Source organism: Physeter macrocephalus, chromosome 8 (genome assembly GCF_002837175.3).
Source record: "Physeter macrocephalus isolate SW-GA chromosome 8, ASM283717v5, whole genome shotgun sequence".
In the NCBI taxonomy this organism is placed as follows: Eukaryota; Metazoa; Chordata; class Mammalia; order Artiodactyla; family Physeteridae; genus Physeter; species Physeter macrocephalus.
In genome coordinates, this window is record NC_041221.1 from 68,332,447 (window position 1) to 68,346,539 (window position 14,093).

The following is a 14,093-nucleotide window of genomic DNA, read 5'->3' on the forward strand; positions in this document are numbered from 1 at the left end:
TCTTTACTGTAGTATGTAATTCAAACTCTGTAACCTAGTACTACCTTACTTGCTTGATGTAGTCACCTATTTCTTACGGACACTTATAATAGCATCGACTTAAAAGCACATTATTTTTATCCTTGTCTTTACTTCTTTATCCATGTGCTTCCCTCATCATTGAGCCTGGTTTTGGTAGGCTAATATTGGGCATATAGTAAGCACTCTATTTATACCCCTTGCATTAAAACTGAATGAAAATGGACCTGTATAAGAAATATTTAGTCTTTTTTTTTTTTTGCTGTCTTCAGTGTCCTTGATTGATCTGTTTGTTACCATGGATTCAGTTACCACATGTATACTAACATTCTGAACTCTAGGAGACAAGGCCAAATATTTCTTCTGGGCTCTTATTCCTCATTCCGAGTTGCCTTTAGGAAACATCTCTATTTTAGATATCAAAATTAAATTCATCTTTACATGAAAACCTTTTCCTATTCCTTATCAACATCACCAATCACTCTGTCACCCTGGTATCTCAGAAGTCATCGTCAGTATACTAGTCTTACATTATTCATGATTCAAATTTGTCCCTAATCAAAATGAAAGATTCACTGTATGTCATGATCCTGCAGGTATATTTGTAAATGGAAAAAATCATGAATGTTAGATCTGGGAATAGCGAGGATTCCCTTTCACTGATGTTTTGTGAAAATGTCAAGTTTCCTTGCATATCCATGCCTTCCCCAGTGTCCCCCCCCCCACCCCTTTTTTTCTTTTGCTTGCAGTGTGTGCTCACCTTTATTTGGCTAATTTCTATTTTTCCTTTTAAAATTTACCTCCATTATTAACTCCTCACTACCTCTACCTCCCTCCCCAAGACAACTTTCACCCAGGCTGAGCCATCAAACACTTGTTATACTGCATTGTAATGATTTTTTTTCTTATCTGTGCTAAGTATTTATTTTATGTAATCTCTATAACAACCATGTGACATCGATGTTATTATTCCTGTTTTGTAAATGACGAAATCAATACTGAGATGTTAAGTTGCTTGCCTAAAACTGTGTAATTAGGAGGTCATGGAATCAGAATTTTGACCTTAGGTTTCTATAGCTATTAAAGTGTCTAATGTGATTTTGAATGCTGCAAAAGCTGCCTCCTTCTAAAAGGCTGGCAAGAAATTTCACTGGTAGCACAGCATTCTGGGGTGGGGGGCAGCTCAGTGCAGTCGGCCCACTGCCCTTCCCTAACTTCCGTAGGGTCTTGGATAGTACCAAGTTTAGCAGCCTTGTAGAGCAAGTGTAGGCAAAAGGAATTTTCTGTCAGTCTTTTGTTGAATTAAATTTCTGGCCTAAAATAACTTTTGTGCACAATTACTTTGAGATTGACTCTACTAGGAAATTAGTTTGAATTTTTTCTATTGGTAGCAACAGCATGTCTTAAATGTTTAAAGCATATCTTCCTCCTGCTGCTTACTTTTTGCACAAAATAAAAAAAGAAAAAAATATAATGTTTAACTTCTGTGAATTATAGTGAACTAGATACTCCAAAATCAATTTGTGTTTGCTACAAGGTTGAAATGTGAAAGATACCACCATAGATAGTTCTAGCTTGCTTTTTATGTTTGCTCTTAAACCTGTAAAACACTTTAAACAGTAGAAAGACCAAGTAAATTCTTTCCTCTTTGCCAAGAAAATTGCAACCCACAGTTCATTATCAAATAAGTAGGATAACTCTAGTGTGGTGTCATCACATTTCTCTTGTCTGACTTTTTAATTGAGGGCGCTCTGTGATAAAATTATCAAATGTTTGTTTCAGACTCAAATCTTTATCTCTAGGCTGACTTACTTTTCTTTTCTCCAGCTGCCTACTAGACATCTCTATATTTAAATATCTCACTTGTTACCCAAGCCCTAGCCAAGGCTTAATTCATTATCTTTTCTTCCCAAACTTCTCCCTGTTCTGTGGCTTCTCTTTCTAATTCCCTGGTATCAGTGCCCCCTAAAGAAGAATTTTAGATTTAGTTGACGTTTTTCTTATTTTTTTCCTTGCACAACCAGTTAGTTGAACTGTTCTGCCAATTTTTCTTACGTGGCGTATCTCAAATCTGTTTTTTCTTTTTAATTTATTTTACTATTACCCTTGTTCCAGGCTTTATCATCTCTAGCCTGGGCTGCAGCCCTAGTCTACAGACTGGTTGCCTATCTCCCTTCTCTTCTTTCCCTTCCACTCATTACTATCAGAATAGTCTTCCTGAAGCCTGATTAAGATGTTATAGTTGCTTTCTGTTGACTAAAGAAATAAGGCCAAATTCCTTGGCCTATTATTTCAAGCTTCTTCTTTCATGACTCTGCTTTGCCAACTCTGTCCTTTAGTCTAATGCTTCTTAAACTTCCTTAGTAATAAAAAAAATCACTTGTAGTACTTTAAAAAAAAATTAAATTCCTAGACCCCATCTCAGACCTACTGAATCAAAATCTCCGAGGGAGAAACCTGAGAATCTGTACTTTTAATGAATTCACTGGAAATCTTATCTGGGAAATGTAGGAAACACTGTGTTAACAGATCTGAAATATTTGCTGTTCTACATATATGCTTGTATTTTCCTTTTTGTGTGTCTTCGTTCATGTTCTTTCCCCTGTCTGAAGTGTTCTATCCCATTTCTGAATGTCAAAGTCATATTTATTTTCAACACCTAGAATACTATCTTTTCTAAATGTCTTTTCCAGTTTTTCTTAATCTTTTCTTTTTCTGATCTAACATCTACCTTTCTTGTGATACTTATATTTTGCTTTTAAAAACATTCTTTTTGCTTTATTACACAAAAAATGTAAGACTGTGTTCTTGTTGTATAGTATTCAAACATTATACCCTTTTCTTTCTGCCTTATTAATTTCGTAGGGTCCTAGGCTGTGAGCTCCTTCATGGTAAACTTTGTGTCATCTTTGAGTGGCAGTGTGTTGCAGTAGAAATAGCATGGATTTGGGAACATACAAACTCATATTGGCACTTCACTTTCTATAGATAGTCTGCGACTTTGAATAACTTAATCTCTCTGAGTCTCCATTTTCCTTTGTAACATGGCAATAATATGTACCATTTACAGTTGTGAAATAAGGCTACAGATAGTCCTTATTTTGATACGTCATACAATCGAAAAATGGTTTCAAAAGTCAAATGTCTTAAACTGTATACTCTATGCTATAAATTGTATTTTATTCTCAGAGAGCTAAAGAATATCAGTCACTAGTATGATCATGATTATCACGCAGAAGCTGCTGCCCTCATACTCAAGTAGTCTAGAGGGCTAGTGAGAAACTTCACCAGTTCAGCATCCTGAGGGAGGAAGCCATAAGCACAGCACTGTGGGTGCATTGCCCTTCCTGAGCACTCCCACAGGGTCCTGAATAGTAGCTTGAGCAGCCTTGGAGAGCATGAGTGTATATCTGTACATCGTGACCTGCCAACAGTCCACTCTCCACATGTGAGTGGGTCTTGAAACACCATGCAGAATCTTTGGCCTACCGAATTTAGCTGTTTTGTGTGTTCATATAATGGAGTCATGGGTAAGTTTAGCTTGAGAAAAGAGAGCAACAATAAGCAAAAATTGTTGAAATTTACTGGCTTAAAGAAAAGGACATTTCTCTAGAGGGCATGAGATAAATTCTAGAGAGAACAGAAATGGGAGTGCATTTTGTTATTTTGCTTTTGTACTGTTCTTCAGACTATGGGCATCCTTCAAATACATTTTACCTTTTGGGTAAAATGAAACTTTGGCCAGAAAAGGGAAGGCTAGCCTGAGTATTGGAAAAGTGTGACCGAATAATATATTTTTTAAAATTTAGCCTTACTGTTTTTAAGTGTAAATAACTAGAGCCAAAGTCAAGTCAGTGCCTTTTACAATGACTGAGAACAATTTGCAGTTTCAATGGTTGCATGAAATTAGATATTTCTAGAGGGCTTGAAAATAATTGTTTCATTATTCATTTGCTTATCAAGTTTCTTTTTTCAGTGACTCCACAGTGTTAATCTTTATTCCAGAACCTAACATCACAAGTTAATAATTGGTAAAGTCTGAATTGAGGCTTTACTTTATGTAGAAGGAGAAATAAGATAGAGTCCCCTCTGGTTTATGGATTATCAGCGTGGGATTACAGACACTGCTTCACCCCACTCATTATTCATGACAAGGTGCCTCTCTCCCATGGGATAGCTTTCTTTCGTTATTTATTTCAGTATCTTTCTACTACCCGATAAAATCTCTTTTAGAATAATAGAATTTTATAGCTCAAAGCGATCTAGTTCAACTTCCTTTCTTTATAGATGAGGAAACTGAGACCCTGGTTAAGTGACTGGCCAGACTGACTTCATTTCCTTTTTGATAGGATTGCATGATAGGAGGATGCCATAATAACATATCTTGAGTTCAGGAAAGCACATTGTCAGAGTCTCTCATGATATTCTCATGGACAACATGAGGAAAATGTGATCTGGGAGATAGTACAGTCAGATGGATTTATAGCTAATTGAATACTTCTGCCCAAAGAGTGCTTTGTTGTCAACCTGTGCCTGATTATTTGAACTAATAAGTTAAAATGTAATAAGAGTACGTGTATATTCTGTACTTTAGTTTAATGAAATCAGCTGTATAGGTGTAAGACTTAATAGCCTGTAAGCCCTAGTTGAATTACTAAGAATGAAGTCTCTGGAATAAGGAAATTAACATTCTTTGCATTTTGGGGGATCACATTTGCAGCATTTTGTTCAGTTCTGAACACATTTAAGAAGGATACTGACAAACTAGATGTATCCAGAGGAACAGAGTATCATGAGGAGGATGGGGATAATGCCAAAAAACATCTTACTCGGGGAATGCTTAAGGACTGGATATGCTTTGGTGAAGTAAAAACTAAGTGAAAATGTGATCCTAGGCTTCAAATATTTGAAAGGTTTTTATCTGGAAGATCCTCCCCTTCATATTGCTTTCTTAAATAACAGTTTCATTCAAATGTCTATATTGGTTTAAAGTTCACCCCTGAATCTTTGTGTATGACTTAAATACAAATGTCAGAAAATATTTTTCAAGTAAAAGCTACAATCAAACAAGTAGTTTTCTTGAGGCAAGTTAAATGGTAGGTCCAGTATAAAAGTATCTCAATAGCTAAATTTGAAAATAGTGGTTAATTTGTGCCACATTCACATTGATACACAATATTGCTCTTACTACAGTATATGTTAGCATTTTAACTTCAAAGTTATAAAAAAGCTATTTTCTTACCCAGAAAAAGGTATATCAATAGACAAATGCATCACTTTTGAGAATAAAGAAGGTTTTTGTCTTATTCTCATTTATCCTGTGAAATTTAAGTTTCCCCAAAATTTGGGAGGTGGGTTGGGCATGACTTGGAGAGTGCTGCTAGGCCATTTGTACAGAGGTTGTCAGAAGTGTTAAATAGTCCCTTTTTAAAAAAAAAAAATTTATTTTTTGGCTGCAGTGCATGGCTTCTGGGATCTTAGTTCCCTGACCAGGGATTGAACCCGCACCCTCAACAGTGAAAGCACAGAGTCCTAACCACTGGACTGCCAGGGAATTCCCCAGTCTATTTTATAAAATGTTTTTGCCCCATTAAATTGTATTAAACTTTGATTTGCTTATCTTTCTAGTTGCTTATATTTAATTTTTTGAAATGTTAATATATTTGTAATCGTTTCATATTTCTGCTGTAGCAAATTACCGTAAATTTAGTGACTTGAAGCAAAACAAATTTAGTATCTTACAGTTCTGGAGGCCAGAAGTCCAAAACAGGTTTCACTGGGCTAGATATCAAGGTGTTGGCAGGGCTGCCTTCCTTCTGGCAGCTCTGAGGAGAATCCATTCTCTCATTTTTCCAGTTTCTAGAGACTGCCTATATTCCTTGGCTTACTACTCCTTCATCTTCAAAACCAGCAATAGCAGGTCAAGTCTTTCTTATCTTTCATCATTCTGCACCTGACTCTCCTGCCTCTCTCTTTCTTATAAAGACTCTTGTGATTACCTTGGACCCACCCTGATAATCCAGGATAATCTCCTCATCTCAAAATTCTTAATTTATCTACAAAATCCCTTTCGCCAAGTCAAGTAACATACAGATTTTGAGGATCAGGAAGTGGACATCTTTAGGGGTGGATACTCTGCCTAGCAATTTATTTTTATCTAAACTAAACTCTATGGAATATTCCTGATAACAGCAATTGTTTGTAGTTCATTTTTAGTTCTAGAAGGTACAACTGGGATTAGTTGGATGGTTGAAAATTGCACAGATTCTTTTTTTCTCCAGTTAGAGAGTTGTTCAATAATAGAAGCCATTTAAAACGGGGTGATTTTCATGTGTGTGTGTGTGCGTGTGTGTGTGACTATTAAGCTCCTTTCAGGTGTGGAGACACTGGTTGATAGTCAGCAGTAATGTCAAGGAGATTCCTGCATTGTGTGGAGACTAGATTATGTGGCCTATAAGATCTTTTTTTTTCCCCCAAGCTACTAAGGTTTCTGGTTCTATGCTAAAGGTCACAGAATGTAATAGGGTTCATGAGAGAAACAGTATATATATATATCTATATAGATATATATATATATATATATATCTATATATAGATATATATAGATATATATAGATATACATATATATATATACACACACACACATATGTGTGTGTATATGTGTGTATACACACACACACACACACACACACACATATAGGAGAGGGGGAGAAGTAGAGATTAAGATTGATAGATTGCTTGAGTTTTAGGAATTGGCTCATATGTTTGTGGGGGCTGGCAAGTCTAAAATCTGTAGAGTAGGCCAGCAAGCTGGAGACTCAGGGTGGAGTGAATGTTACAGTCTTGAGTCCAAAATTTTCAGGCTGGAAAGTCAGGCATAATTTTTGTGCTACAGTGTTGAAGCCAAATTGCTTCTTGCTTGGGAAAGTCTTTGCTCTTAAGGCCTTCGACTGATTAGACGAGGCCCGCCTACATTTTGGTGGATAATCTGCTTTACTCAAAGTCTACTGATTTAAGTGCTAATCACATCTAAAAAAACCTGTTTCATAGCAACATCTAGGCTGGTGTTTGACCAAACAACTTGGGTACCATAGCATAAAATTAACCATCACACAGAGGTAGTTAGAGCTTGAGACTCAGACCTTCCCACTTCTTGACCAGTGTTGTTCCTCTGTACCACTATGCCTCTTGCTTTCTTTCTTTCCACTTGTACTGTTTAGTTCCCACTGTTTCACTGCCTCTATGTTCTTGGGTGTGAAGTGGCAGATAATATAATTTTCCCACATCCCCTTTGATGTTCATTTTCAGATTTGCTTACAGACAGTTTTGAATTTACTGTGGTGCTTCTTACATTGTGTTCACTAAATATATTTAGAATTTTGTTCATCCCTAAACTCTTTAATGAGCCAGCTGCTTTTATGTAATTTTTTCAGAAATTGTTTTAAAATATATTAGGTGTTTGTTCTTCCTCTAAAATTATTGTTACCTGATGGTATAAATAACAACCTTAAAATAGGTCATTCAGAAAGAGTAGGCATGAAAGAGAAATATCTGGATTCATTTTTATCCTCTTTGAGACTATCTCCAAATTTCTACAGCTCTTCCACAATTTGTTTTCTCTGCCTGCAGGATTCAAAGTCTACTGTAGTAGGAAGGGACATCTAAAAAATGGCTTTTGATCATATATTTCTATGTTAATTTAAAACATTAATTAAAATTTGAAATGGTAATGATTATTCAGATTAGTTAGTTTCCTTCTATTGTAAAGTCTTATTTAAAGTTAATGTAAGACAAGTTTCTTTTTTTCCCTTTAAGCTGGTTTAAGTTTTGGGAGATAAACAAGAGCCCACTTTTTTAATGTTAATTAAGCTAACAATTGTAAACTAACATTTACAAGTAAATGAAATAGTAGAGCTTGTTAATGGACCAAGAGCCTGGAGACCTGAATTCTGATCTTACTCCTGTTATTTATTAGTGCAACTCTCATTTTCTGATATGTTACTAAGAGGCTGGACAAGAGGGTCTGAGGCCGACTCTGGCTGTAATGTCTTTGACTGTGACTCCCATGAGGGAGGCACATGGGGAGAATTAATAAGGGACTATTTCTTAGAATAGATGAAAATAAACATTTATGGCTGAAGACACAGGAGGAAGAAATTTTAGTAAGGAAAGCATGAAAAAAAGATATTCAAGTTTTATTCTAGTTGAGGTCATTTTATATTCACTTGTACACTTTTGTACCTATCTCGTTTAGTTCTCTTGTATGAAGTAAGCAAGGCTGCTATTATTATTTCCATTTTGTAAGCAGAGTTTCTGAGGTCAGATGAGGTCATTCTCTTTCCTCAAATGGTACACGTTTTGGGCTAAAACCCATAGAATTACTGAATACTAGATTTTGAAGCTCATTTGGTCCAACTCTTATCTTCTTTTCCTGTGTTCTTTCTACTATACTATCTTCTGGTTTTTGAACAGTTTTCATTGTTAGACAAACATCAAGTAATTCTTTGATGTTTTGTCCTTTTATTACTCCTTGGTTTGTGTAAGGTTATGGAATTAGAAATATATTTTAATTGCATAATTCAGATTCTACGACTTTTTAAAATTACAGATAATAGTATCTTTAACTGTTTGAGAAAAGTTTTTGTTTTGCCTTTTGAAACTAGACTATAAGCATGTTTAAACTGATTAGGTCTTGAAAATGTGGAGTACTCCATGTTAATACAGAAATTTAAAAATCCATTATTTTCATCATGGAAATAAATTTCAGAAAGTATACATCTGCCTCAAAGTAAAGCCTGTCAAATTTAGAAGTCTGTTCCCAGAGCTGTTACAGTCAAGAATGCGGCTAAAGGGAAAGGTATTTTTACCTCTCTGTATCTGACATTAAAAAATTTTAGTTAACACATTTTGTGATGAATTTTTCAAAATAAAATGTTCCTTCAAAACAGAAAGAAATTTTCCTTTCTTCCTGTCAACTCTAACCTCATACTCTTCACTCTTACATGATTTGTTGAGGGGTGGGGATGGTGAGCAGCTTTCCACCTTGAGATACAAGGTATAAATTTGAAGTTTTCATACCTTGTGGTGGAGAAGTCTGTAGAATAGTCTGCAGCTCTGAAACCAGGCCAGTTGTTCTGGGTCCATAGGGGCCTCTAGGAAAAGAAAAATGGATTTATTATATCATTGTGAGACAGACCAGGATTTAAATCCTAGATCCTATACCACTAGCTTTGTGACCTTTAGTAAATCGCTACTCTCTCTAAGTCTTTATTTTCCATCTATAAAATGGGGCTAATAACGCCCACCTTATTTACTTTCATTTGGGAACAAGAGGAGTTGAAAGGTGGGAATATTGTACTATAGCACAGTGCCTGACACAAAGTATATATTTAATAAATTAGAATAATAGTAGTAGTAGTTTTTTTAATAGTTCTACTTCTTATATCTTACTATGTCTTGTTTCCCTACTAAAATATAAATTTATTGAGAACATGAACTTTGAAATTAAAGTATTTAATAAATAGTAGGTCATTGATGAATATTGTCATACATGAAAGGCTCTTTTACATATGTTAAATAGCACCTTGTAGGTGCTCTCATCTGGTTGCTTGGGTACATTTTTAAAGTGATTCTGTGCAGTATAGACAGTATATTTGAAGAATAATAGTGTGTGTTTATTTCAAATTACTTTTGTGATCTATCTTCTAAGTTTTAATATATTGGTCAAAAATTAATTAGTGGTAAATCACAATGAGGGTTTAATGTTTGGAAATAGTAATCAATAAACTTATTTTTAAGGATATATCACTTTTTGAAAGAAAGATGTTTCTAAAATATTTTTAGTCAATGGGAGAATAAGATTGCTATTTATAAAGCTTTTGTTTATACTCAAATTTTCAGGAACATATATCTTTTGCTAACCACATTATATCAGTACTATATTTTTACATAAATGTGTTAACTTGTCCTTTTGGAAGACTATTTTTTCTCCACTCATGATTATATCATACATTCCTTTCTAGAGCATGAAGGGAAAAAGCAAAAGTAGTCATGACTTGCTTAAGGATGATCCACATCTCAGCTCTGTTCCAGCTGTTGAAAGGTTAGCGTGGTGCTAGTGTGATCCTAAGTTCTTATTTTCTGGCTCAGATCATTTTCTTGCTTCCTTTGTAAGTAAACAGTCAGTTCTCATAAGTCAAATCTTGTCAACCCAACCAAAAAACTAAAGCATTTTGATAATGGGGGTAGTAGAGCTACTAGCAAAATGGAGAGAATCACTCTAGTCACATTCACTCTCCTTGCTATCTATCAACCTCTGCTGAACTAATTAAATTTAAAATTAGCTGTTAAACTTTTAAATCTTGGGATAGTTTGAATACTAGGAAACTGTCTGCTTTAACAATTTAATGTTTAATTGAAAATTTCTTTGCTAACTTTTTCCTTGCTTAATTTTTGTCTCAGAATCATGAGTAAGCAAATCAGATTTGAAGGGTTTTGTGAAGAAGTCACCACATTTTGGGCCAATTCACTGAGTATTATTCCTTACCTATTTCAGGAGTTATCAGAAAATTTTTGTTGCTTCTCTTTCATAAGGGAAGATGTCTTTCTGTTAAATATAATTGCACATGATTCACTGGGCCAGTGTCTCAAAAGGGGACTAAAATACTATTGTACTCACTATTGTAGCTCATTTTAAAAAATTCTATATTAAAACAATCTTTTCTTAATATCCTTTTATTTGAAGGATTTGGCTTCTTCAGCCTGAATACATCAAGCCAATAGAAGAAATTGTTGTCTGCAGCCTTTTGTTCATGAAAATAACGCTATTGGTTGTTTGCTTTTTTAAAAAAATTCTAGTGAATTTGTATTTATGCTAATGGAGCATACCTTTTATTCTATGTATAAAAACAACTTCCCTTTAGAATGTTTCTATTTGCTCTACAATGCCATTCTGAAATTCCTGTGTTGAAGTGTTTTTGAACTATTAATCCCAGCAAAATATTCTAAATTTTTGGATAATTGAATAATTTTGTTAGTTTCATTTTGAAGCTAAAATTTGTTTTCCTTATTTTTTTGTAGTGAAAAAGGGGATGCAGCAGGAGATTCAGATGATGTGAGTATTAATTTTAGTATAAATATAGTTGAACAATTTATAGAAAATTCAAAATCTTTACAAATGATTAAATTATTTTTCCTAAAAGGTAATATGTATTACCTTTTATAATTATATATGTAAAATTTTGAAAAAAAATTGAAAGATTTAAAAAATAAATTATTTATTTTGATACTGGAATTTTCCTTCATAGTATGTGTATGTTTCCTTACAAAATCAGAATCTTACATATGAATTTCTAGCCTGTTTTTTCTCCCTGTCACATAATATAACATGAATACTCAAAATTTAGATGTCACTGATTTTATTTTGTTATGATAAAAGTTTAAATGTTGATGCATGATATCCTATATGATGTATGGGAAATACTTGGATACCAGTCATTTATGGTAGTTTCCTTCTTCATACACACATTTTGGAAGATTCTCTCTCTCAAGACTGTAGTGACCTTTCTTCATTACTTGTACTGGCTATTAAAGCTGATAAAACAGAAGGCAGAGTTTCCTTTGTGTATAAGAGATCAAGTTTTTCAAGTCATTCGTTTGCCACTTTATATAAAAACCCATTGATCTGTGTGTTGTACAGAAGGAAATATATAACTGTCCATGCAAGAACACAGCTTCATCTATTACCATAGTCGAAAGAGAGGATTCTCTCTGACTATATATAATAGAGAAATGATGGCTATCTAACCTGGTCAAGAAAACCTTCTGGGAAGAGATGATGCTGTGTTGTGTCTTACAGGAGAATTAGGAGTTAACTAGATCAAAAAAGAAACTGGTGAAGGGTGGGATTCCTCAGAGAACAGCATATGCTAACCCATGGTAACAAGGAGAGAGTATACCTTATTTAGGAAGTACAAGCTAAGATTAAAGTTTGAGAAGGAACCTGCCTTGTGAGGAGCAGGGAAGAAGAGTATTAAAGGTAGAGGGAACTACATGTACAAAAGGCTCTGAAGTAGGAGAGTTTGATGTGTTCCAGGAGCTGAAAGCAAACCAGTGTGACCAGAGCGTCATGACAGGAGGGAGAGTGGGTGAGGTTGGAGTGGGAGGAAGAAGCCAAATATTACAGAGCTTCCTGGGCTATGGGGAGAAGTTTGAATTTCATCCTCAAAGTAATGAGAAACAGCTGAAGGGTATTAGTTAAAAGGAAGAGTACTATGGTCAACTTTGCATTTTAGGAAGATCACTGTTGGCAATATTAGAGAGGACAAATTAGAAGAAACAGGCTGGAGTCGAGGAGACCTATTGGGAAGCTGTGGCAGGAGGAGAGCTTGATAGAAGACCACAGGTGTGAGATGGGAGAGAGACAGATTTGAAAGAGGTCTAAGAGGTGACTGATTCCATACTATGAGGTGAGGGAGGAGGAGTCTAGGACAACCGCAAGGTTTCTGATTTGGGCAACTTGTTAGATGGATACAAAAGATAGGTGGGGAGAACAATGAAAAATAATGTGCTTAATAATGTGCATTTTGAGATTCAGATAACTTGGAGACATCTGTGTAACATTAATATGGATCTGGAAGATAGGCTCAAGGCCTAATGTAAAATTATGTTCTTATGGTCTTGAGGGAGTGAGGTCATCTAAGGACACTGTATGGTTTTTAATCTGTTTTGTGTCCCAAGATCCTTTGCAATCACTAAGACTGCAGACCTTCTTCCCAGGAAATATATTACATCCACAAACAAAATTTTATGAATTTACAGGGCATTTTTTTTTTTTATATCTCCTGAGGACCAAGCATGGAAGGCCTAAGTCAGTGGTTATCAAGTTTTAAGGCTAAAGAATTTCTTAAACAACTCATTGAAAACACTCACAATTTCTATCCCTAGAGATTTGGTTCAGTAATACTGAGATGAGGGCTAGGATTTTACATTTTTAGAGCCAATCCATGTTTTATAGCCTGAGGACTAGACTTTGAGAACCACTGCTCTAAGGTCCACAAGCCTCAAGTTAAGAATCCTGCCTCGGGCTTCCCTGGTGGCGCAGTGGTTGCGCGTCCGCCTGCAGATGCAGGGGAACCGGGTTCGCGCCCCGGTCTGGGAGGATCCCACGTGCCGCGGAGCGGCTGGGCCCGTGAGCCATGGCCGCTGGGCCTGCGCGTCTGGAGCCTGTGCTCCACAGCGGAAGAGGCCACAACAGTGAGAGGCCCGCGTAACGCAAAAAAAAAAAAAAAAAAAAGAATCCTGCCTCACCATGACTCACCTGGTTAGAGAATTACAAGAGAAAAAGATCCACTTGGGTAGTTTCTTCCTTCTCCTTCTCTACCCTCTTCCCTCCCTCTCTCCTCCTTTTTCCCTCCATTGCTTGCTCTCTTGATGCTGGGAGCTATTCTGGAAGTTGAAGATTTAGCAATAATCAAAACAATCCAGAATTTTAGTTCTAATGGACTCCTTCCTCTGATTATGGGAGAGAGACAATAATCACATAAATAATTAAAATGTATAGTATGTCAGATGAGTGATAAATGTTTTGAGGAAAAATAAAATAGGGGAGGGGAATAGAGAGTACTGGAGGTGGGTGGGCAGCTCTGCCATTTTATTCGGGGGATCAAGAAAAGTGTCACCGAAAGGGTGGCATTTGAGCAGAGACCTGAAGGAGATGAAAGAGTCAGCTATGCAGATACATGGAATAGGAGAGTTTCAGGCTGGAGAGAAGAGCAACTCCAAAGTTGGCTAGTGTTGCTGGCCTGGAGTTGTAGGAGATTATGTCAGGGAGGTCCAGATTATGTAGGGTTTGAGTGAGTTGGGAATCCACTGGAGGGTTTTGAGTCGAGGAGTGATTGCTATGACTTAGATTGTAGGAAGAAATATCAGTTTCTCTACCTCCACCTCTTTTACTTGCATTAATCCCTGGGTGAGGTCAGTGTGCTGGCCAACTGCCTCCAAAAGCCACATTTCCTACTGGGAAGGAATAGGAATGTAGATAGACAATATCCTGGGTGATCCAGAGGGAACATAG

General features: G+C 35.9%; 1 protein-coding gene across 6 annotated transcripts in view; it reads left to right on the forward strand.

The window, feature by feature from the left end:
* Window positions 1–14,093, forward strand: part of CWC27 (CWC27 spliceosome associated cyclophilin) — a 252,485-nt gene that overhangs the window by 33,816 nt on the left and 204,576 nt on the right. For all 6 annotated transcript variants that reach the window (XR_008618067.1, XR_008618066.1, XM_028492936.2 and 3 more), the window contains 2 exons: window positions 10,042–10,121; window positions 11,099–11,132. Coding sequence is in view for 4 of the 6 variants with exons in the window: in XM_028492936.2 (XP_028348737.1) it covers window positions 10,042–10,121; window positions 11,099–11,132 (114 nt within the window). In the remaining 2 variants the exon portion in view is untranslated. The remainder of the gene's footprint in view (window positions 1–10,041; window positions 10,122–11,098; window positions 11,133–14,093) is intronic.